Raw genomic sequence first — 25,656 nt, forward strand, 5'->3', positions numbered from 1 at the left:
CTGTTGTTCTTGTTTAATTATAACTAATTAACCCCCAAATCTCTAGTTTCACTGCTGATCATAAAAAATTTTCAGCCACTTTGTTTCTGAAGTGTAAAGTAAATTTTTGTCCTTCCATAAGTTGATTTTTTTTTCTTTTACTGTTAGTGTTTTTGTGATGATCTTATGGCTGTTAAAGTGAAATTCAAGATATTTTTTATATAGATCCCTTCATTTCATAGATACATTTAATGCAGTGTGTGTATACATGTATACGTGTATATACATATATACACACTTAAGTATACATGTATATATACACTCACATATAAATGTGTGTGATAATATATATTTATTGTTAATAACCCAGAATAAAATACACTTCATTTGACAAAATTTAAAGAAGCCCTCAGATTTCCTTTTTAATTGGTCCTGTGTTTGGAGTTGGGATAGTTGCTTACTCTCACTTTTCTAACTAAAGGCAGTGCTTTAGTTACGCTTTCTTAATGCTTGACATATCTATCTTCAGACAGAACATTCTGTGTTCTTTTAAAGCACGAATGTGTTTATTTTTTTGCAAAGAATTGATGGGGGGAAGCTCTTTGCTGAAGATTTATTCCTGCAATGCAAAATTCAAGCTATATTGTTCACCATGGTTTCAGAAAGTCTGAGTGAGAGTCTGCATTTGCAGTCACTGTGTTGTGCTTCAGAAATGCTTAAGTGAGGTGAATGAAAATACTGTTGCTGAATAAATATGGCCTTTTTCTGGCAGAACATTTTTTTTTTTTCACAGTAGTGTTAACTATTATAGCTACAGAAAAGTCATGTCACATAAACATTAAGACAGACTCTTCTTTAGCCCTTTGTAAGCCTAGATAGTATAGTCTTTGAAACTCATCACAGGATAAATTACAGCAGAATAAATTATAAACATGAGAATGAGAAGGAAGCTATGGCTTCTAAGAGCATAGAGATTTTGAGTTCCTTTGCTTATTTTAAGTCATGTCATAGAAAACCCTTTATAACAAACAGTACAGCTGCATCTCTGAAATCGTGTCTGGATAGACTCATTACTGATACCTGCTACTCTCTTTTAATAACTTTTGAAAATGTATTGCCAATAAGATAATTTAGTGATAAAATATCATTTATACTAGCATCATTTTGTAATGTGAGACTATCCTTGTCTTAATGAAAAATAACAAATTCTTTTTTACTTTCCATAGGTTTGTAAGGAGATTGCTATATTTTTACAAGCCTAGCAGTAAACTGTATGCCAATCTGGATTTGGACTATGCCAAGGCTAAGCAGCTCACTGTGGTGGGTTGTCAGTTTACTGAATTTCTTCTTGAATCAGAAGAGGTAAGAAATTTTCAGCTACAAGACTGGAGATAGAATAAGTAGCGCTGCTGTATGCCACTTAGAGGAAAAAACCTTAATTTTAGTAAAGACTTCTGTAGACTTTGGATGTTAAACCTAAAATGATCAGTGTAATTAAGAAATATAACTTAAAATCTTGAGTTGTCCAGGTAAGACACTGGGGAGACGACTGTGTTTAAGTAGGAGTTTTATTAAATACAGCTTTATTAAAAGTAACTTAAGGTTTGGTTGTGGGTTTTTTTGTTTCTGTTGGGTTTTTTGGGGGGGGGGGTTCTATGTATATCCTTTTGTTTCTCTGCCTCCTTTCTTCTTGTGTGCTAAAGACTTTTATGCCTCAGGCCAGAGGAAAACGTCATTGAACAATCCTTTTCTTGGAAAGAATAGAATTGGTCCTAAGATATCTCCAAGTTAAATTCCTTTTATTTGCCTTGAACCTTTTTCTTTAGTCTGAATTGTGTTTGCCAAACAGCATTTCTATTTTGTATCTGTATTGCGTTTGTACATTTTAAGAAATTTTAAATGATTGATTTCAGTAAAGAAGAGAGACCCAGTTCTGTTACTAGTAAATGCTATTATTCTTTGTTTCGTTAGGATGGACAAGGTTACCTGGAGGAATTGGTTAAAGATATTGTAAATTGGCTCAATTCTTCATCAGGAATGAAACCTGAACGTAGTCTTCAAAATAATGGGTTACTAAATACCCTTAGCCAGCACTACTTTCTGTTTTTTGGTACTCTCTCTTGTCACCCTCACGGAGTGAAAATGCTCGAAAAATGTAATGTGTTTCAGTGGTGAGTGTTTTTATTCTTTTTGAATTGTGCTTACAGGAATAATTGTTATGAAACTTGTAAACTGCATGAGGACCACTGTCTATAAAGCTGAAAACTTTAAAATTATTTTGATTTATTTTCAAATAAAGATCCTCAGTTGTGGGGGTTTTGGTGTTTTTTTAAGAGGTCTTTTAGTCTCTCTTACTGAACAAATATGGGTGATTGTGTTACAAAATAGCTTGCTTTTTCCTGTCCACACCTGACAGAAATCAGTATCAGGAAGGATGATACTGTACTGAAATGTTAAAACTGGTAGGTATCATACTGTGTGTGAAATGTGATGATGTATGTTGTACCTAAACTTCAGTCCAATATATTTGAGTGAAGCTGTGGAGTTAAAAATTTTGTTTGGGTACAAATAAACTTACCTTCCTTTGGGAGTAATTTGGCCAATGGCCAGTTTATTTCAAAAATAGTAAATTTTAAAAGAATTCAGGTGTTTTGATGTACTCTGGGTTTTTAATTGTTGTTTTCATTGTTTATTAGAATGCAAGTTTTTTACTGGCTACAGAATACTTAATTTACAATAAAATCTAGACAGTTAATAGGACTAACCTTATGGCAAGCTGTATACATAGAATGATTTACAATGTGGAATTGTTCACAGAGCTTCATGAACATTTATTTTTGTACTCATAATCACCAATCCAAGTATACTGACAAAACTATTACATAGCAATTATAAAAAAGTGTTGGTTTGAGTTTTTTTTTCCTTTGCAGTTTAGTGCATTATTTGGTCTCTCTTTGACTCTTAACAGCTGTAACAGTTTAAAATCACTCCATTTCATATGAGACCTTACTTTGCATTCTTCTGCTTTTATATGACTGAAAATCTAATTCAGAGTACTTAAGTTTAAATTATTGATTGAATAAATAAGTGGGTTTGAGTGGGTTCAAAAACTAATTTTTTATCCCCTCCGCCCCCCCCCCCCCCCCCCCCCCCCCCCCCCAGTCTTCTTAATCTTTGTTCTTTGAAGAACCAGGATCACTTGTTAAAATTGACTGTTTCTAGTTTGGATTACAGCAGAGATGGGTTAGCAAGAGTCATTCTTTCTAAAATCCTGACAGCAGCTACTGATGTAAGTTCGATTCAACTTATGTTCCATTGTTATTTGCCACTGGATGTTTATTTTGTTATTCAAGGTACATGACTTAATTTTTAAGATAACATATATGCAGAAAGGTTTTTATTTTTGCATTTAGAGAAATGAAACTTCTACTCATATAGCTTTTGAATTTGCTGTGGACTTCACACCTTGTATTGTATTTGTGCTCAAGAAATTAAGTCATTCAAACAGATGTTTCTCTCATGTATGAAGGGGGTTAAAGTCTTTAAATGCATAAACCAAATGTAAACCAAATATAACATTATTGTCTAGGTCAGTGGATATCCTAAATCAGTGGTGAAGGCATTGTTTTCACAAACAGAAATGTGTATTTCTAGCAGTAATAAGCAGGTTAACCTTCCAGTGATAGGTACCGTTTTGATAATGATTGAGATTATTGTGGTGGAACTGAGTAGAAGCTGTAGCTCCTGGAACAGTGGTGGAAACTGAACTGATGAGATTTTGAGGAGAAAATGTCATTGACTACTACTTGTCAAAAAGGCAAAATGCTAACCTTTTGAAGAACCCTTTGACAATGCTTGGTGTACAGAATATTGCCAGTATCATCTCTTGGACAAAATGCTTGTGTTTAGTGTTTCTGGTGTTTGTGCTCCCAATAGAAGATCAAAGTGCAAAAAGCTAATCCAAAGGATAAAATGTTTTTATTGTTCTGATATTAACTGTATATTAACTGTATCCTTAATGGTATAAGTGGTATTTTTGAGCTACTGTAATTGGCAAAACTACAAGTCTCTTCCAGAAACTAAAATATTCGTGTGAGGTGGAAATAGTAGTCAATTCGGAGAGGATAAGATACCAGAAAGAATATGGAAATATTGAACTGACAGATACTTGCATGGGCAGTTCCACTGACCGAGGAGTAATTTGGAAGTACATCTGCTTAGATGTTAGGGGAAGGTATCTGCCATTTTCTGGGGTTTACGGTCTGGAATTCTGAAACAGCAGCATTGTCAACAGCAAACAAAGATTTATTTCTTCGTGTTTAGCAAGCATGATGGGAAAAAATTGAATCTTGGTGCAGTTTATACCACTCACTGCTCTGTCCCATAGTGAGAATATATTTTTTAATATTACCAGAACTGACATTCTGTCACCTTGGACAAGTGAATCCTAAGATTAAAATTGAACATGCAGTTAAATTCAAATAAGGCACTTGCAAGCCCTTCCACCTTCCCTTTTCAAGGACTTCTGATGAGGACCCGGTGTAGGATGAATGGAGCCTGTATAGTAAGCACATGCCTATGGAATGGTTTGTAATAATTCAGAATCCAGAAGACAAATTGTGATTTTTGATTCTGTATGCTGCCTCTGGGTTCTAAATTATGTTTAAAAGCAATAAAAATGCATGGAACTGGGCATAATTTCTAAAAAGCTGTGTTTTGTAAGGGAGAAAGACCATTTCCAGTAAGGCTTCTTCCCTTCAGAAATTTTAATTCCCTGAGATTTTTTTTTTAATGAAATATCTTATTTTTAGTATCTGTTTATTTCAAGAGCTGAAGATGCCCTTTTTCATGAGTTAACTAAGGTTATGGCCTCATACACCTTTTACAGCTACCCAGAGCTGTGAAGCAGGTTTGTTAGCCATTTGCTAATGAGTGTCTCGGAACAAGGAAAAGTCATTTCTGTAGTCAGCTTACCGTTAGAAGGGGAGAGTAGCTTTTTGGGGGTGACTATATACAACAAAAACATTTCTAGAGCAATATCTTTGCAGATCAGTGAAGCAGAAGCACATCTTAACCTATTTCAACATGTGCTTTGGTCATTCATGCTGAAGCAAATTAATACTGCCTCAGCTGCCTTTCTGCCAGCTCACGGTAGAAACAGCAGAGTAGCCAGTGTGTCCTCAAGTGTTGCAGTTCATAACCTTTTATCTTCATGGGTGGCTAAGAGGTAGATTTATCCTATATCTACTGGCATCTATGCTGAGCTGTATGTAATCAGCTTGTGTCATCACTTCTATGGGTCACAAAGACCTTTACTATTAAAAGTAAGAATCTTCTGACAGATATAGTACAGGGCTTTATCTATGTTTTTCATGTAGTTCATGCTTGGGGAAAAGAGGGGAATGCCTGTTTCCTCATATATCCTCTACACTGGTTTTCCTTTTGGTTCCTGTCAAAAGTAAAAACATTCCAGGATTTTGCTTCATCTTTTCCTTCTCCAAACAGAAAATAAAAATTATGCTATTTCTGCACTAGCTATCTGGATAGATTAATTCATGTTCAGGGAGTATTTCAGGAAGTGAAGATTATTATCTTTTGTTCTCTGTATCCCATTCAGTATAGTTATAGCAGTAACAATGATTCTTTATAGACAGATTTTAACACTTGAATAACATGACACTGAATTCTGGTTTCACATTTTTGTGTTATTCTGTAGGCTTAACATCTAGATCAAGTGATCATTTTGGCATAATAGCTCTTGTTCTCATCTTTAATAAGTATGCTGCTAGTCATCTATTCCACATACAAGGCATACCACTAACGGGATGCAAGCCATTTCAAAACAGTTGTGCAGCCTAGATCAGAGTTGCGAATCACTGTTGCCACAGTCATTCTTGATACTTGTGTTATGTCATTCCTGCCTCCCAAAAAATAAGCCTCTGTATATTGAATAAATAGAAATGTGCACATGATACTTGAAGTTGAAATAATGAGACAAGGTTTTCGAAATTAACTGTGCACATTCACATTTCCTACTCCCATTTTCTTTCAAGTCCTGCTTGCCAAGTATTTCCGGAGGAAAAAAAATAATCCAGAAGATATTGTTAACCTAGGTAGCACTGTCCAACCTGGACCAATTCATCTATCTCTTAGAGTAAAGATATTCACGTGCATCCCAACACAGATAATGTATATTTTAACATATAGAAAATTTACTTGGTTATAGCTGTCATAACCTTAAAGGTGTAAGGACTGAAGACCTGAAGAAAGATTTGGGCACCTGATTTTGTCTTTTATAACTATGCTTGTCTAAGTAAAGATAACACCGTTCCCAGTAAGCATACATTGTCAGGGTTGTTCTATGCTTACTCCAGAACAAATTCTTGTAGATTAAGCCTGTTTGCTTCTATTTTGCATGTAATTTTTCTAATAAAAATTATGTTAATCAATTTATGCTATTTATTCAGCAAGTTTTGAACAGCAGTACAGGAACTAACAAGGTACTTCATTCTGCTGTCACTTAGTTTACTACTATGAATTTCTCTAAGTGTTAGGAAACTGTCTTATTACAGAAAATAACATTTTTATATTTAGAAGGTTTTCTGAGAAGCTTTGAAGATCAGATACTTTTGGGAGACAATTTGAAATTTATTAAAATAAATTCCCCAGAGGTTCTAAGATTTGTTTGTTAAAGTATTTTTCAAAACATTACATACATCAAAGTATATGCAATTGCACTGGTCATTTACGAGGTATTTCTCCTGCATATCCTGATGAATTTGTGTGGTGCCATCACAGTGAATAACTAATTGATAAGGGCTTTCCAAGGAGACTTGCAGTGACCAGATTACTTGTGATCTCAGACTCAAATTTCCCATTTGATAAGATAGAAATAGCTCTCAAGTAGAGTGTAGTTTTAATGCATTAAGGTGTGCAATGCAGTTACTTGCTATAAAATATGGTAATTTTTAAATTAAAAAATATGGTATTTTTAAAAGTGATAAATCATTAACAACATTAGCTATTTTTCTTCCATTCAGAAAAGTATTTTCCTTACTTTTGCAGAGCTGCAGGTTGTATGCAACAAAACACTTACGAGTATTACTGAGAGCAAACGTAGAGTTCTTCAGCAACTGGGGGATTGAGTTACTGGTGACCCAGTTACATGATAAAAATAAAACTATTTCTTCTGAGGCACTTGATATTCTAGATGAGGCATGTGAAGACAAGGTGAGCATCCTTTCCCTTTTCAACTTCTTTTTGGTATGCTACTCTGTAAGCTGTTCCCTACCCCCTCCCCCAGTAGCAAAGTAAAAGTATGCAAGAAGCTACTGATGATTTCCTTTCTTGATTGTCGTTGATGGACTTCATAATATTTTATAGACCCCTTGCTGAAAATACTGCAGTATTAATGACAAGAAAATGTAGACTTCTGGATTATGCTTACTTTTAAAGATGAATTCAGACTAATTCAGCTATTTTGATCATTATACTTTTTGTAAAGGGGATATATATTAATGACAGAAGGTATTTAAAGTGGATAATATTAGGATGAGGTTAGTGCTGTTTGATACTTCCTTTTGTGAAAAACTTGTCATCTCATTGCTGGCAGACTGTTGTAATTGTTGTAGTTTTCAGAATTATATAGTGCTCAGATATTCTTTATGCATTTTTAATTATTTTAGGCCAATCTTCATGCCCTTATCCAAATGAAACCAGCTCTTTCTCACCTTGGAGACAAAGGTTTGCTTCTACTCCTAAGGTAAATGTTGAATATGTTGTTTGATTTTACACTGTGGAAACAATAAGTGTTTGTTTTCATTCAAATCATGTGAGTTGAGTGGAGTACTGACTGTCTGATATTATTTTACAGATTTCTGTCCATTCCAAAGGGGTTTTCGTATCTAAATGAAAGAGGTTATGTAACAAAACAAATGGAAAAGTGGCAAAAGGTAATACTAAGAATGAAACGTGTGTGTTCACTTGAAATTAGGAGTAGGAAGGGTATGAATACACAGGTTTAAAAGGTAAAAGATTATTAAAAATACTGTAAATTCATATATCTGTATTGCTAATGCCAATACATTTTTTTGCCTCAGTGACTTACAATTTTGTTGAAAAAGGTTAACAGGGACTTACAGTTCCATAGCTCCTCTGTACGTGTGTGCTTTTGATTTACCCAGGCCTTTATATAATTTTCATATTCCAGCAAATATTTCAGGAGTGTAGTAACTTACTGACTTTTCAAAATGGGTTGTTGTGCAAGGTCTTATCTAGAGAAGTATGGAAAGGAATACTACTTTTCAAGATGCCTGTCACCTCTGGTTATAGAATCATAGAATCATTTAGGTTGGAAAAGACCCTTAAGGTCATCAAGTCCAACCATTAACTAACACTACCAAGTCCACTGCTAAACCATGTCCCTAAGCACCACATCTACACGTCTTTTAAATACCTACAGGGATGGTGACTCAAACACTTCCCTGGGCAGCCTGTTCCAATGCTTGACAACCCTTTCAGTGAATAAATTTTTCCTAATGTCCAATCTAAACCTCCCCTGGTGCAACTTGAGGCCTTTTCCTCTCATCCTATCCTTTGTTACTAGGGAGAAGAGACTGACACCCACCTCACCTCCTTTCAGATAGTTGTAGAGAGCGAGAAGGTCTCCCCTCAGCCTCCTTTTCTCCAGACTACACAACTTCAGTTCCCTCAGCCGCTCCTCATAAGACTTGTGCTCCAGGCCCCTCACCAGCTTTATTGCCCTTCTCTGGACGTGCTCCAGCACCTCAATGTCTTTCCTGCAGTGAGGGGCCCAAAACTGAACACAGTACTCGAGGTGCAGCCTCACCAGTGCCGAGTACAGGGGGACAATCACTTCCCTGCTCCTGCTGGCCACACTATTTCTGATACAGGCCAGGATGCCGTTGGCTTTCTTGGCCACCTGGGCACACTGCTGGCTCATGTTCAGTCAGCTGTCGACCAGCACCCCCAGGTCTTTCTCTGCTGGGCAGCTTTCCAGCCACTCTTCCCCAAGCCTGTAGCACTGCATGGGGTTGTTATGACCCAAGTGCAGGACCTGGCACTTGGCCTTGTTGAACCTCATACAGTTGGCCTCGGCCCATCGGTCCAGCCTGTCCAGATCCCTCTGTAGAGACTTCCTACCCTCAAGCAGATCAACCCTGCCTTGGTGTCATCTGCAAGCTTACTGAGGGTGCACTGGATCCCCTCATCCAGATCATTGAAAACGATATTAAACAAAAGTGGCCCTAATACTGAGCCCTGGGGAACACCACTCGTGACCGGTCATGGCAACTCTTTGGGCCTGGCCATCCCGCAAGTTTTTTACCCTTTGAAGGGTACACCCATCCAAGCCATGAGCAGCCAATTTCTCCAGGAGAATGCTGTGGGAAACGGTGTCAAAGGCTTTACTAAAGTCCAGGTAAACAACATCCACGGCCTTTCCCTCATCCACTAAGTGGGTCACCTTGTCATAGAAGGAGATCAGGTTAGTCAATCAGGATGTGCCTTTCATAAACCCATGCTGACTGGGCCTGATCACCTGGTTCTCCTGTACATGCCACGTGATGGCACTCAAGATGATCTGCTCCATAACATTCCTTGGCACCGAGGTCAGAGTGATAAGCCTGTAGTTCCTCGGATCCTCCTTCTGGCCCTTCTTGTAGATGGGTGTCATATTTGCTAACTTCCAGTCAACTGGGACCTCCCCGGTTAGCCAGGACTGTTGATAAATGATTGAAAGTGGCTTGGCGAGCACTTCCGCCAGCTCCCTCAGTACCGTTGGGTGGATCCCATCTGGCCCCATAGACTTGTGCGTGTCTAAGTGGTGTAGCAGGTCGCTAACCATTTCCCCTTGGGTTATGTGGGCTTCATTCTGCTCCCTGTCTCTTGTCTTCCAGCTCAGGGGGCTGGGTACCCTGAGAACAATTGCTCTTGTTTGTTGCTAATTAAAGTTAAATCTAGATGTCATGAAGATAGAATTAGCTTATGCTGTTAGGAAGTAAATAGGGACACAAGACCCATTAAGAAAAATGCATCATTGTCATGACTAGAATAAAACTCTTCATACGTTATTTTGTTTTTATAATTGATTATAAGTGCTTGGTTGCATTCCTGTTGGCTTTTAGGCAATTTTTTTACTAACTTTATAAGCTGTCACTTCTCTAGGAATACTGAAATGCGTGGTGGTCTGTTGAGATTATTCGGGTTAGTCAGATGTGACGTATTTCCTTCTTTCCTTCCTTCCTTTTTTAACAAATTCACTGAAATAATTATGGAATCAGTTGTCAACTCTCTGCAAACTCATTGTATGTATGAAGTGCAGTAATTTAGGTGAGCCTCACCTTCAAATCATAAAGAAATTCAGCCTTCCTTAAGGAGCACTTCAGTTGTTCCTTCCTTATAAAGTACCATACTATAAAAACATTAACCACCTTAAATATATTTTCTCAACCTTTGTCGTCTTTTAGGAATATAACTTAAAGTATGTTGAATTGATTGAAGAACAACTTAATGAAGCACTCACAACTTATCGCAAACCTGTTGATGGTGATAACTATGTTCGTCGGAGCAACCAAAGGTAAACTCTCCAAAAGAATCCTCTTTGTCTAATAAAATTCAAGAGTAACTCATTGCATTACACTGCAGTGTAATTTATTTTAAAAGAAAATTTCAGAATTGCTGGGAAAACATATGATTTCTTTTTCTACCAGATTACAGCGACCACATGTCTACCTGCCAGTTCACCTTTATGGCCAACTGGTGCACCATAAAACAGGCTGCCATTTATTGGAGTCTCAGGTGAGGATAATAACTATTTATAACTTGAAAGATTTTTAGAGTATTGTAACCCTTTTTAAATATGTTTTAAAAGATATGGCATATAAACAGTCATTGAAAAATAAGTAGATTATGAAAGTCTCAAGTTACATGGGGCCAAAAAGTTGTGAAGACAGTCTTTGCCATCTAGTCTCATGTAAAATTCCTTCCTGACGACTGAAATATCAGAGAAATACCTTGCAACTTTTTTCTTAAAATGGCTAGCAAAAACTTAGAATGGAAAGCAACTCACCAATAGAAATAATTTTTCAGTCTGTGTGTGAGTGAATTGTATATTGGCAAGTAAAACTGTGCCTATCCTATGCATACAAAAACGTGGAGATGAGGGAATAAAATCTTCTTTCTAATATCCTGAAGAGCTAAGAAAACAAACCCTAAGCCAATTCATAGTTGCTTGAATAAATTGACTTTTAACGTGGGTTTGCAAGATGATGTAATTAATTGTATATAATAGTCAAAAAGTTCAAGAGAAAGCTTATATATTGTAGCATGTTAATCTGATTAATCTGTTATCTTTATAAGATCTGAATTAACCTGATGCAGTCAGTGGTAATGTTAAAATTTTCTACCTGTATTACTATTGCTGTTAATTTATGGTTATTATGCTAGAACTACTACTATTTTATTTTAGTGTACATACTTTAAATTAGCACTTTACCTTTATTAAAACTGCAAGAGAACCTGTTTTACTGGGGTCTTCTCCTTTTCATTTTCAACTGAGTATATTTTTTCTTCTATTTTTCTCCTTCAGAATATTGTTACAGATCTAACTTACACTGTTCATTCCCCAATGCTGGATAAGTGGGAAGGAATTAAGCAGCTGAAAGCAGCCCTTTGGGCCTTGGTTAGTAATAGATTTACAATCTTTTTGCAGCTGTTTGAGTCCTGTTATGACTCTTGATTCTGAAATAACTAAGCAAAATCCCTTAAAATCATCATTTAGGGTTTTTGTCATAAAATGTGTATGACTTTCCAAGTTAGTGGAAAGTACCTTAACTGGACTTTCAGATGAAAATTGTTCACTGCACCTGTTTTGTTCTGAGTCTTTTAATAGTCGCTTTGTCTTTCTTTCTTTGGGTTTTGGTTTGTCGTTTTTATTTTTGGGAGGGGGTTGTTGCTGCTGTTGTTGGTTTTTTTTGTTGTTTTTTTGTTTTAAACCAAATAAAAAGAACAGATTGCCACATGTAGCAACAGTATTACTATGGAACCTGTGGTTACCACTTGCTGTGGTCTATTTTTAATATATTTACTGTGGTGTTCCAAAATTCAGTTTTTCTGGAAGAAAGTTGCTCTGCCACTGTTGATGTGTGTGAATATATATGGTCATGGCATCCCTGGTACTTGGGATAATATGGGGAAAAGCTAGTGTCTGAGCCTATCCAAGCTACACTTCTAAAGTTGCTTTGCCACCTCAACTGTTTGCCAGCCTCTTTCTTTTCTTCCCAAAGTTTATTTTGGAACATTTGTCCAAGGTGACTATTACTGGAAGATATTGTAGGTATGTAATAAAATGCCTGTTTAAGAAGAATTGAAAATGAGTAATTCAAGATCACATTGCTGGCTCTAGTAGAATTGGTAAAATAAGGAATATGTAGTAGTTAGCTGTGACCAGTTTTAGGTATTATACATAGTGTCCCAAGTCCTTTTTTGGATTTGTATGACTAGGAAATGCCAAAAAGGGACTTCAAATCTCTTAATTGCTTTGAGAAGTTATGGCTTGAAACTGTACCACCAACAAATAAAAATGTCGAAAGCTTTACACTGGTAGTGCTGCAGATCACACAAATCAAAACTTATTTGACAAACTGTTTTATTCCAGGGCAATATTGGATCATCAAACTGGGGTCTTAACTTGCTTCAAGAGGAGAATGTAATTCCTGATATAATGGCACTTGCGCAACATTGTGAGGTTCTCTCCGTTAGAGGGTATGTGTATCTGATTTATACATAAAATTTACAGATGGTAGTTCCAGTAGGTTTTCAAATAGCCGTACCTAATTTATGTGACTATATTTTTGCCACTTACTTGGAAATCAGTTATTAAAGATCATTGATCAATCTCAGTCCTATACAATCTCAGAATTGTATAGGAAGTCTAAAAGAACATGCAGTAAGCAAATGAAACCTATGAAAAAAGATACATATTACTTTTTTCATTTTTTAAAAAACAATTAAAATATTTGTTATTTATAGCTCTGTTGGAATCAATTTATTGTTCTATCATTTTTATTCTGTATCTCTTTTGAATCTTTAAAAGAAAGCATAAATAGATGGTCTTTTGCCTAATACTGCTACTGCATTAATGTTTGTCCTTTAAAAAAAAAAAGTACTTTTCTACTTTATGTATCAGGCTCTTGTAATAATTATTTTTTATTTTTTAGTAGTGTATTGTTCTCAGGTATTTTAGTGCATTTCTTAAGCTTCCATTGATTTAAAAAATGAGGAATGAAAAACTATTTGGCAATTTTGTGAAGTTTCTGCTGAATTGTTTTTAAACTGTTTTCTTTCAAGAGAGAAATAAGTTTAGTTAAATTAGATGCTATTATTGTTGCTCTTCTTTTCTACATATACATTAAATACAGAACCTGTGTCTACGCGCTTGGTCTAATAGCCAAAACTAAACAAGGATGTGACATTTTGAAGCATCATAACTGGGATGCAGTGAGACACAGTCGTAGACAGCCTTGGCCAGTGGTCCCTGATGACATGGAGCAGCTCTGCAATGAACTTTCTTCTATACCCAGTACTCTTAGCTTGAACTCTGAGTCCACCAGTTCTAGGCATAACAGTGAAAGTGAATCTACGCCTTCAAGTAAGTAACAACAAAAAAAACCCAAACAAACCCCACCCCACCCCCCCAAACAAACAAGCAACAACAACAACAACAAAACCCAAAACACCACAAAACAGCATATTGGTGTTCTTACCGACTTTTTGGAAGGATGAGGTTCAGGCAAATAGTTTAAAGGTGCTATTGCAAGAAAGAAGAGTGCAAGCCAGGGGACAGTTATATGCATTCAGAGAGACATGATAAAGTGAGAGGGAAGAGAACAGTGTCTTAAATTTACATTTGTTGTAGAAATAAGAAATTTTAACATTAGGGTAAGTTACTAGTTTTTTATGTCAAATTATGGCAGCTTGCTATAATACCCTGCAGAAATCTCCATGCTTTAGGTATAAAGATACATTTACTTGTTTGTCCTCAAAGGAATATTTAGAATATATATTCTGTGTATACACATGCACATATTTGCTGTATTTAAATTCTTGTATATTTTGTGTATCTAATACATTTTAATTTTGCTATTGATATTTGGAATTTAAATCCAGAAATATACCATATTTAGCTATCATTAAAGGAACGCATCAGTTGTAAACCTAGTAGCTGGACATTTGCACTGAAATAAGTTAGTGTGGCTTTTCTTTTGAAGCAATGAGACCTTCAGCTCAGGTACTCCTGAAGATACTTAATTTACAGTAATAAGTTCTGCAGAAAAAATGTTGAATTAAAATTGTGGTAAAACACATAGTCTTCCATTTTAGCTTTTATAGAATTGCTTACTTTTTTGCAACATAGTTTATACGCTTTGAAGAAATGTCCATTTTCAGTGACAAAGTCTCATATAATTTCAGGTATGTTCATCATGGAGGATGACCGTTTTGGTAGTACTTCCACTAGTATGTTCTTCTTAGATATTACTGAAGATGCAGAACAAATGTTTTATGACAGGCCTGGACCTTCAAAGGACAAAGACCGTAGTCCCTTTCCTTTTTTTTCTTCTAGCAGACTTGTGAAAAATCGCATTCTAAACTCTCTTACTCTACCTAATAAAAAACATAGAAGTAGCAGTGATCCAAAAGGAGGAAAGCTGACATCTGACAGTAAATCAGGCCTGAGGCGAAATCGTACTGTAACAGAACCTTCCAGTAGCATAGACTTTCCTGCTGGGGAAGAATTCAACCCTGTTTTCAGAGTTCCTAAAATCCAGACTTTACGATTAGAAACTTCTTTTGTCGAAAGTAAGCACATGGAAGATACTGATAGTACCCCAAGTATTGGAGAAAATGATCTGAAGCTGCCAAAAGGTCTTGGAAATGAAATTCACCAGGAAAACACAAGCAGAGAAAGGCTAATAGGAGATGGTACTACACAAACACATTTCAAGAGTCGTAGCTTAAGTTTTAATACAGATACCACAACAAGTGGCATAAGCTCGATGAGCTCTAGCCCTTCAAGGGAGACTGTAGGTGTGGACACTACAAACGTAGATACTGACTGCGGAAGTTTGAGTACTGTGGTAAGCACAAAAACAGTTAAACTAAGTCACTGTTCAACACCACAGTCTAACCACCTGCCTCTCTCAAAATCCAACTCTGTATCCCTGGTACTGCCAGGGTCTTCTCATACACTTCCCCGAAGAGCCCAGTCTCTTAAGGCTCCTTCTCTTGCTACAATAAAAAGTCTTGCTGACTATAACTTTAGCTACACAAGTTCTCGAGATGCCTTTGGCTATGCTACACTAAAACGCTTACAACAGCAGAGAATGCATCCTTCACTGTCTCACTCAGAAGCCCTAGCATCTCCAGCAAAAGATGTGCTGTTTACTGACACTATTACCATGAAGTCTGGCAGCCTGGATTCTCGGCTGACCCCAAGCCGGTAAGAGATTATTATGTGCTTGTTTCTTACTTTGAAGCTGTAAGAGCAATTAAATAAGAAAAGTATCTTTCTAATATTTTTTTCCAACTTCATTTAAAAGTGACAGTTGTTGCAGGATGATTCATAACTTCGCTGAAAGCAGTACCAATATTAGGAGGCGAATAGGCTAATGAGAATTCTGAACTTTGTAAGTGCCGTCAGAGAAGCCCAGCTTTCATAGCTGTCCTCAGTGCCTTTAATGCTGTTAGTGACAAAGGAGTATGTTTCCTTCTATCACATTTGCTTTGTGTTTAACTTTTTTAATATTTAAATGCAATTGCACTGCTAACATTACTTAAGTTACAATCACACAAAATTGCTTGTGCAGTCAGAGCTGTGTTTCAGAAGAGAATTTTCTCAATGTCGCTTGGTGAGGTTTTAGGACAGGGACTCCTGCCAATACGCTATATTACTGTTCGCTGTGGCACTGAGGCCAGTGGTGAGGTACTGGTACCACTGATATGAATGTGAGTTTGGACCCTTAGCTACAACAGAGCAAAGATTTTACTCATAGAGTTTATTTTTAGATTGCAGTGTCACCTCTGTATTTTTGAGTAATACTAGCTCTTCTGAAGACTAATTGGATAGTTATATAAGATGTCTAGCTCATGACATTGACACTGTTCCTAGTAGCTACAGTTGGTGCTTAACAACTTTCTCTTAAAAACTCTTCTACTTCCCAAACTTTTCCTTTCAAATCAGCTTTTAGCTAGTGGTTTGGATTTTCAGATTACTATTGAAAGGGAAAAGACACTTTCTATCTCTGTTTTTAACTAAATATCCTGTCTCACGTGAGAGAAAGGGGAGAAGTTACCAGTTCATTAGTCACTTCCTTACTGCACAGAAGAGCAAATGCCCAGTCCCTGAATTTCAATCTACATACCTAGTTGAGTGTCTGTAGTGCCTGTTTTTTACTATTAGTTTCTTTCCTGATTAAGAGCAACATTAATTTTTTATATTTTCACATGATTCTGCAAAGATGCCATAAAAGATAAGTTTTGTTCCCTTTGTTCAGTTAAGTTAGAACTAGACTGAGTGTGCTGATTAAATTAAAGATGATTCAGTAGTTAAGCTGCACCATCCTGAAAATCAGAAGTGCTGTTCCTTGCTCTGTCACTGGCTTTCTGTGCTAATGCAGGAACAAATCAGTGTCATTTCAGTGGCAGTATAGATTCTGTTGTGGCTGTAGTCATGCTGTACTGTTCCTTGCAGTCATGCCCTTGATATGCAAAGCAGCCTCCCTGCAGTGGACTTTAATCCTGAGACTCGGCATGCAGTGTAATACTAATGGCATTCCTGGTGCTTAGCTGTTCGTGATCTCTCATATCAGTGGTTAGGTGCAAGGATTTGAACTGACCTGTTTAACATTGAACTGAAATGACTGGAGTACTCGTATCTCTGAGAAGGTTAAAAAATTGCAGATGTACATATTACAAAAGATTGTCAGATTGTATTGGTTACTGATATAATTGATTGGAAAAATCTATGATTTAACTAGTATATGTATTTTTCTTACTGGTTACAGCTGAGTGTCTCCACTGAATAATTGTGGTCCTTTTAATTTCAGAGTATGTTACTACTTCCAGCTAAATATTGTCTTTAACTGCTGTTTAAGTAATAAATTGGAAAGAAATATTCTGTCTTTTTTTGTCTTCTAAGGCCATTCTTCTGTCAGTCTTCAGAAAATTTTCTTTGATTCATGCTTCATTCACAAATTCAGGTGTTCATAGCAAGTAGCAGCTGTAAATTGACTTCAGTGATGTTTCTAGTTGTTCCATTTGTTCAAAAGGCTGAAAAGCTTATTTCTTTGCACAAATTATTTTGTGAGGCTAAATTTTCCACCTTTGTCTTTAAAGACCAACCAAAAATGTTAAGGTGCATGTCTCAAATCCTGATTGTGGCTCTCACCCCATCACCTGCAGACATGATTTCATGAAAACTTATCAGTGTTTATCACTACTAATGATATATGTTAGCTTTTCCAAGAGAAGTAGGGACAAATGTTTAGGATTAATACATATATCTTTATATTGAGAGTAATTATAGAATGCTTTATTATGAAATAACTAATGCAATTGGTAACTCTGGGTTTTGAAGTATGGCTTGAGTTTTATTGCAAGTCCACTGCTACTGTAATTAGTATTGGTCAGAATTAGTAGCAAGAAAACTGTTGATGTCCTATAATCTGTGTTCTGCACGTTCCCATCACATAATAATGTCTTGAACAACACATAGTCAAACCATAATAATTTATTTTTATCTTGGTATAAATCTGTTAAGCTGTTATGGATGAGAAGATGTTTTAATTGCCCATCTAAACCAAAAAAATGATAGAAAATTATTTCTAAGGCAGAAAGTCCAGCTCAAGAAATAAAATGTTCACTGTACTTACCTTCCAATGTATAATTTGCAGTAATATAATAAAAATTTACTGTTCCTAAGGAGTGTCTCTTTTTACTAGGAAGCTTTAATCTACTGCATAGACCATCTACTTAGGTTGATTAGCAGAAAGCATTCATAGGTTTTTATCTTCAATGAGAAATAAAATGAGAGATGGCCAAATGAGAGATTTCCATCATCAGGACCCTGATCAGCACTGAGGACTTGTTCTCCAGCCTCCTTCCTCTCTCCTGTCTCCTTTCCCAACCTATTTCTTTCTTTGTTCCTCAGGCTGCTTGTCACAGTCAGCTCTGCTCACTGTGCAGGTTCAAATTTGTTCTTTGTCTGTTCATGTTGAGCAAATTCTTCTTCCATGATTGGGTGACCCAGTGGGTGGCTCCTTTAGAATACAGGAAAAAAAATGTTCCTTGTTTGCATCTCTGGTAACTAGCAGGCTCAGGCTCTGCGTTAGCAGTTTAAAAACCTAAATCTTTACTGACTCTGGGCTGTAAACCTTTGAAGCCTGGTAAGTTGAGAGAAAATTTGTGTTTTTACAGGGTTGGCAACCCCTTAAGCAGAAGTTCCCTCCTGCTATCTTTCAAGCCCCTGTCCCAGGACTTTCAAAAAAAAAAAAAAAAATCACAAATTTTTACCTGAGGAACTGCCAAACCATGCAATACAATATGAGACAGAACAAAAGCAATGAGCCTATAGCTGTAATTTGACAGAGTAACAAGCTCTGGGTTCTACAATGGGAAGATGAGGATAGTCTTTGTGTCAGCAGTCCTTCTTACTTGTAATGTTCCAGAATGAGAGATTTACCACGATTGTGATTTATTATTTCAATGTTACAGGTTCATGAAAGCTTTAAGTTATGCTTCATTAGATAAAGAAGATTTATTAAGTCCTATTAACCAAAGCACACTTCAGCGTTCCTCCTCTGTTCGCTCCATGGTTTCTAATGCTACATATGGTAGCTCTGATGATTACATTGGCCTTGCTCTCCCAGTGGATATCAATGAAATATTTCAGGTATGTATGTGATAACTTAATGGATTCATTTGCATTTTCATACTGGAATGTAGTTAACTGTTGCATTATCATCAGAATAGATTAGATCTACAGAAATGAGGAAAACAGGATGTGGTACTTTCAAGGAATGCGTTTTGGAGAACAAGAGTTACTTTTCTAATCCTGTTTACAGAAAAGTGCTAGTCTGTTTTGTATTGGACAAATAATGACACAGACTAGGTTAGAAGTGTGTTAAACAGTGGTAGCATAAATATGCTGTCATAAGATTTTTAGTTGACAGCTAGCTTTTATACTAAAATTAGCATAGTCTGTGGACATTTGTTAATATCTCTTTAGCCAACTAATTGATATGTTCATTGGTCAACCATAAATGATGTGCATAATCCCACAGTAAACTTCCTGCTACCATGATTTCTGCTACTGTGATCTTGATTTAATGTTACTTTATTTGTATATCTATCATCATAACATTAAATTATATTGTCTTTACTTAACCTCACAGATATATTTCTTTAAGTTAAACCAGATTATCTTAAGTGTCTTATCAATTGCCTTCCTCTCTCTACTTAGTTAAAGCACATTCCCATCTAACAAACTGATGCATCACAATGTTTAATATTCTGTTACCTAATTATCAAAAACAGGACATGGTCTGTGTCAAAGGTAAATCAGTGGCTTCCTTATCTTTAGTTTACTTAGTCTTTGCCTTTCAAACATAAATTCCTTTCTTACTAATATCAAAAAAATTACTAAAGCTAGAGCAAAGGCAAGATTTTCCATCATACCTGCTTCTATTTCCCCTTTATTAAATGACTATTTTATTTCTCTCTCCTCCACAGTCTTTATGGCATGTTTATGTTGCCTCACTTCTTTTCTCTCAACTCTTTTTGTAGAGTTGAGACATGTCTCGACTCTGCAACATCTTACAGGCAACGCTTTAGATGTCCTGGGTGGTTTTGCTCTATTTTCCTGAGGTTTCCAGTGTTGTAGAGTGATTGTGGACAGATCATTAATAGCCACTTCTGGGTCACTGATTTCCTTACAGCCTGTCACCACTATGTTTTATCATTTACTGACTGTTCATAAGCCTTGCTTAATAAATGATGATTCACAAATGTATGTTTTTCTCATTGGCTTTTCTTTACTACTCAGGAGCCCATTCTTAATTTCTTCCTCCATTTAGATCTTTTTCCTGAAGTAAAAAATTGACAACATTTTATTTCCTCATAAAAAATATCTATTTTTCCTTTGTATATAATTATCACCTGTGCTAATTTTAACTTTCACTTGAATATTCCAGGTAAAGGAAACTCCATATTTCCAGAAGAAAACCACACCTCCACTTGATGACCGTGGAGCTAGGGTCTTTGCACCTGATGCAGAAGGTATTAGTTTTGTTCCTATTCTGTACCTTTCTATTGTTTGCTTGTACATTGGGTTGGGTGTTGTGTTTTATTTGTTGATTTTTCTTTACAGAAAAGACTATTTTTAGCTGTTAATTTTTGAGAGCTGTGTTCTGGATTCAGGATAGCACACTATTAATTCCCTGGTTTATGTAGTTTAAGATAATGTGGTGTTGCTTCAAAGCTTGATCCAGCTCTAATAAACTAAGAAGGAAAGTCTATGTATCTTTGATTATAATATGAGCTAATGTTAATTGAAGACTGGTAGTGATACTGCATTAAAGAAAGTAACAAAATTTAAGCTAAGCTAAAATATGTATGCCACATATATATTGAGCTGTTATATTTTGACTCTCCTTTGATTACATATTAATATATAGGAACCAATAAAGGTGTTAGATGTGTATTTCAGAAACTAAATTTTGTCTTTCTGTGATGTTTCTGTGACAGTTGATGAGCGGAGATGATGGAATATGGTATAAGAAAATTGCAAGTGCTCTGTAATGCCTGGCTTGTTCTGGAATGCGCTTTTTTTTTTTTATTCCAGAGTAGTCAGAAATCTATAGGGCATCAATATGTATCTTTTCAGTAGGACAACTGAAAAAGAAACATTGATACTGGTCCTAAAGTACTATAGGATAGCTGTTGTCTTGGTTCTTAGTTAACAGGAACTTTGTTACAAGCACTTTGAACATCCAAATAGACACATCTTACTGATTTTTTTTTCTTTTGTGTTGTTAATGTAATATATAAAGATGACTTTCCTGAAGGTGTGTTTCTGTAGTTTACTAAGTTTTAGTGTAAAGTAACGCCTGTTCAAAATTGTTTTTGTTGGTATTTTCCACCCAGGGAAGAGCATGTCACTAAAGTGTCTTCGACTTGTTTCTGCATTGTTGAGTCTAGTTTCATCCTATTACAAGCACTAAGTTACAGGTTTTTAAATTGTGTTTCTGTTTTCATTGGTGCATATGTCATTTATACATCTGGTATACTGTACTAATCTTGTTTGATATTATGAAAATTCGTAACATATTAATGTTACATGGGTATTTCTATTACTAATGTTGATATAATGTCAGGATTTACCACATATCTTCTTACAGTATGTGTATTTAGAGGTTGAATTCTGTCCTTTGCAATGTTTTGTTATATATGATAATCCAGGACTAAAATGTGATGTTTATTTCCTGGATGCTAACAAATCTTGGGAGCTTAACCATTCAAAAAAAGTTTCTAGATCTTCACACACACACCCCTCCAAGCCTTAAAAGGGGAAATGTAATTGAAATAATGTTTTATTAACTGTTGGTTGTGTGGTTTTGGTTTTTCTGATGTGTGGTTTTGGTTTTTCTGATGTCTAATTGCTTATCTACAGGTCTTCCATCAGGTACAAGTGATGTTGTCAAAAGTCCTTTTCAGATGCTCCGACAGCAGATCAGTCTCACAGAAATAATGAATACCAGCCGTTCAGATGCCTCTCTATTTTTAGAAAATACAGAGGATACGGGGCTACAGGAGCACACAGATGAGAACTGCCTTTACTGTGTCTGCATTCAAATACTGGGTTATCAGCCTAACAACAAAGTGAACTCTTCATATAGTCGTACAGGTTAGTGTTCCTTGTGGGGAAGTGTGATAAAACTGAATGAAAATATTGAAAGTTGTTCATCTTTAAAATTGATGAATCTGTAAGGGGTTTTTTTGTTGTTTTGGGTTTTTTTTCTTTTTTTTCTTACTGACTATTGACCTTGAAATTAATTCTCCTTAATAAGCTCGCTATGTAACCAATGGTATTTCTATGGTCGTTTCCATCTTTTCTGTTTCCTAGTGGTGTTAGTAGTTAAATATTTCTAAAAGCTTATCAAAATATAAAATTCAAACCCTTATTTAGTACTTGCAAATTGAGTCCTGAAAACTGAGGTTTGTGGTCAAACTAATGAAAAGTCTGACTTCAAAGCAAGTCTCTACCATAAAACAAAACAAAGGAAATCTGATTAAGGAGTCTGTTGAAGTTGAGCTGTAACTTCTGGGATTTAGTCTTCTTTCTTCATATTTTGAGATTCAGATTGGATTCAGAATGATTTTCTTCCTAACCTCCTCCGCAGAGCTTGCAGTTACATGCCTTTTTACAATGTCTATAATAAAAAGATAATCCCATAATGGAAATTCCAATTTCTACTTAGTAAGAATCCTTACAGTTTTACAACAGTGTTATGCATTCAGGTAGTAACACATAAAGAGTACTGTTGGAAAGTACTGTTGTGTTGATGCACAAAATGTGCGGATGCATAAAATGTGAGGATTGGCTGAGAGAGCTGAGTTTGAGCTCAAGTTCAGTATCAAGAAGAGATGGCAAATAAAATCCCATTTGTAGTCTTCAATTAGCATGAGGGGATTACAGGCGAGGCAGAGCCAGGCTCTTGTCAGAAGCAAAGCCGAAGGACAGGAGACCACGGACACATGCTGTAGGAATGGAAATTCAGTTAAACATAAGGGGAAAAACTCTTTGCAGTGTAACTTGATCTCATTTTGAAGTAAGCCCTTCTTTGAGCAAGGGGTTGAACTAGGTGATCTCCCGAAGTCCCTTCAGACCTATGTTTTTCTGTGGTTCTGTTAACTGTGCAACAATTAAAAGCTTGGATTTTACATTTATCTCTTTACATCCAAAATGCCAAAGGCTATGGATAGTGAAACCTCCCGAAAGAATCTTACTTGTCACATCTTTCTGTTGATGAAGTCAGAGCCCTTTCTGCAAGACCTGTGGTAATTGTATGAACAAAAAGCTTGTGCATATGCAAGAGCATCTTTATTATGTTATTGATATATCCATGCTCTATTTTACATGAGCTCTACATGTGATTACAGTTTTTTAGGCTTCTGTCAGTGCTTGAGAGTTGATTATTTTCACTCGAGTATTATATGATTGAAAAAAAAAATATTTTTGGATGTTTTGAGTATGATTTGTCTAAAATCAAACATCTAGTTTCCAGCTGTTTTATATGCTGATAGTTACCGTACATAGTGCATCAGTGTCTTGCATGCTTAACATTGTTAAAAAATAAGAAAAGCATTTGAAGTGAGGAAAAGTGTGAATAACAGATATGCAACATCTTGTTTCTCTCAGATTTTTCAGACATTCCATATACTGACTGGTGTGGGCAGACCATACACAATCACTTAGATATGCATTCCTCCAAATTTTCTGGAATTTCAAGCTGTAGTGATGCAGTATCCCGTGGTTCAGCTAGCAGCACCAAGAGTACAGAGCTTGTACTAGGTAAGTTTGAAAGCCTTATGATTATTAGACACTATAACTCTTAAAGTATATTTTAGGTATTGTGGAAAAATAATATTTTATTTATATATACTGCAACAGAGTAATGCTCTTTATTTAAACAAACAAACAGACAGCAACAGAAACAACTACAAAAAAAACCTCTTTGGATGCCCTAATCATTATCCAGGAGGGTAGTTGCATTATCAATGACTATGGCAGTTGGCATACTTTCAAACTGTTCTGCTTTAGCTTTATGGCATTTTTGCAGGTAATGTAAATGCAGCTCTGTATCCAACATTACAATCAAATTGATTGCCTTTTTTCCCCCACAGTGTTGTTAGTTTAAAAAAAAAAACCAACCCACCAAACAAAACGTAACTTTTAAAAAATTACTGAATTTCTTTTTTAGGTTTGTGTTTTACATTTTAAATTATAATTTCTTATGAAGTAGATGGTTGCTAACTTTGCCAGTATCTGATACAAACAGAGCAGGTAATCACCCAGTTTGCAACATGATTTAGTGATAGAGACAGCACTGTAATTGAATCTCACTGATTTTTCTAAATGTCACACAACATTTATGAAATGCTAGTTTACCTTTTTTAAATATTTCCATGTTACATTCCATGAAAATAATATTTTTGTTTGTTTTCATTTTAATGGGAATATTTGCTGGTAGTTCAGAATACATACATAAATACGTATTTGTGTGTGTGTGCGCAATGCTAAAACAGACTTATGTGGCATAAGATTAGCACAATCAAAGACTATTCTGCTTAAACTCCATACTGTTGAATTTGTTTTTCCAGGAGTAAAATCAATCCCAGATGATACACCAGTGTGCAGAATACTTCTGCGGAAAGAAGTCTTACGTTTAGTAATCAATTTGAGTAGTTCAGTAGGAACTAAGGGTCATGAAACTGGACTCCTGACGTAAGTTAAATACACTTCAGATGTTTTAGCAACATTTAGTTGTATGTATTTTCTAAGATCTCTGAGATAGTGATTCACCTTATTTCTGACTTCTCAAAAAATTGTCAAGCAGGTATTATTGTGGGTTACTGGGGATGACTGAATGTAACGTAAAAGCTAAGCAAATAATTTTCCTTTTAATATGTTTGTTTGGTCTTTAATTTCTTACTCTTCCCCATTATTTTTCAAATCAGTAATTCAACTGTAGTGATGTTTCATTACATATCCAGTATGTTATGCATCTTTAAAAAAGAAATGATAATTATTTTTTGTTATTTGTGCCAAATAATATATATCAGATAACCAGAATAACAATCTGAAAGTAACTTCTTGAGAAACACAAATCTGCTTTAAGCAAGAGTACAACTACTGGAATTAATTTATAGAAAAACTCATGTTAAAATATAGGAATATAAATCCAGGGACCACACATTATAATAAAAAATGTAGGTTTTTGGGCTAGTGATGTTGGAAACTGACATACAACTGCTAAAAGAAAACGCAGAAATGCTCATTTTAGTTTTAAAAATGCTTACAGGTAATTAAGTTAGCTTTTCATATTTTTAATTACTGCTGTACATATGCCTATTTTTTGATATACTGTTCTCTTTCTACATCTATTGTTTTAAGACTAGGTGATCTCAGAGATTCTGTACAACTTTCAAATTATATATTCTGTTTCATCTCAATATGGGTTTCTTCTAGTTTGGTACAAAATAATGCTGTCTGTTCTGATTTTCTTGCTTCATCAGAATCAGAATGTATAATGCCTATTACTGAAGAGTTCTACTTTGTTAATGATGACAATCAAAATTTAATTGAACAGTTTTTAAAAATATGATGGAAAATCTGTTCAAGACTTTTAAAATTTTGTTTTTCCTGTTGATCAGAATTAAGGAGAAATATCCCCAAGCATTTGATGACATATGCCTTTACTCTGAGGTGTCCTACTTGTTAGCACATTGTACATTTCGACTTCCATCTCGAAGGTTCATTCAGGAGCTATTTCAAGATGTACAGTTCTTACAAGTAAGTGGAGAGTTCAGATGCATTGAATG

At 35.6% G+C, this 25,656-nt stretch overlaps 1 protein-coding gene and 1 long non-coding RNA gene across 3 annotated transcripts in view; one reads left to right on the plus strand and one right to left on the minus strand.

Annotated features, from left to right (window-relative positions):
• Positions 1-25,656, minus strand: part of LOC138683548 (uncharacterized) — a 313,882-nt gene that overhangs the window by 114,951 nt on the left and 173,275 nt on the right. The gene's annotated exons all lie outside the window — the stretch shown is intronic.
• LOC138683544 (rapamycin-insensitive companion of mTOR-like) overlaps positions 1-25,656 on the plus strand; it is a 105,989-nt gene that overhangs the window by 77,752 nt on the left and 2,581 nt on the right. Inside the window, exons 20-37 of one of the 2 annotated variants that reach the window (XM_069775521.1) lie at positions 1,206-1,341; positions 1,951-2,150; positions 3,142-3,268; positions 7,045-7,209; positions 7,665-7,741; positions 7,853-7,931; positions 10,467-10,576; positions 10,710-10,797; positions 11,588-11,680; positions 12,656-12,762; positions 13,419-13,648; positions 14,470-15,496; positions 18,769-18,946; positions 20,247-20,331; positions 21,725-21,958; positions 23,474-23,626; positions 24,436-24,559; positions 25,489-25,627. In XM_069775521.1, coding sequence (XP_069631622.1) covers positions 1,206-1,341; positions 1,951-2,150; positions 3,142-3,268; positions 7,045-7,209; positions 7,665-7,741; positions 7,853-7,931; positions 10,467-10,576; positions 10,710-10,797; positions 11,588-11,680; positions 12,656-12,762; positions 13,419-13,648; positions 14,470-15,496; positions 18,769-18,946; positions 20,247-20,331; positions 21,725-21,958; positions 23,474-23,626; positions 24,436-24,559; positions 25,489-25,627 — 3,352 coding nt within the window. The remainder of the gene's footprint in view (positions 1-1,205; positions 1,342-1,950; positions 2,151-3,141; positions 3,269-7,044; positions 7,210-7,664; positions 7,742-7,852; positions 7,932-10,466; positions 10,577-10,709; positions 10,798-11,587; positions 11,681-12,655; positions 12,763-13,418; positions 13,649-14,469; positions 15,497-18,768; positions 18,947-20,246; positions 20,332-21,724; positions 21,959-23,473; positions 23,627-24,435; positions 24,560-25,488; positions 25,628-25,656) is intronic. The other variant, XM_069775523.1, reaches the window with a different exon arrangement.

This window comes from Haliaeetus albicilla, chromosome W (genome assembly GCF_947461875.1).
Source record: "Haliaeetus albicilla chromosome W, bHalAlb1.1, whole genome shotgun sequence".
Taxonomy (NCBI): Eukaryota; Metazoa; Chordata; class Aves; order Accipitriformes; family Accipitridae; genus Haliaeetus; species Haliaeetus albicilla.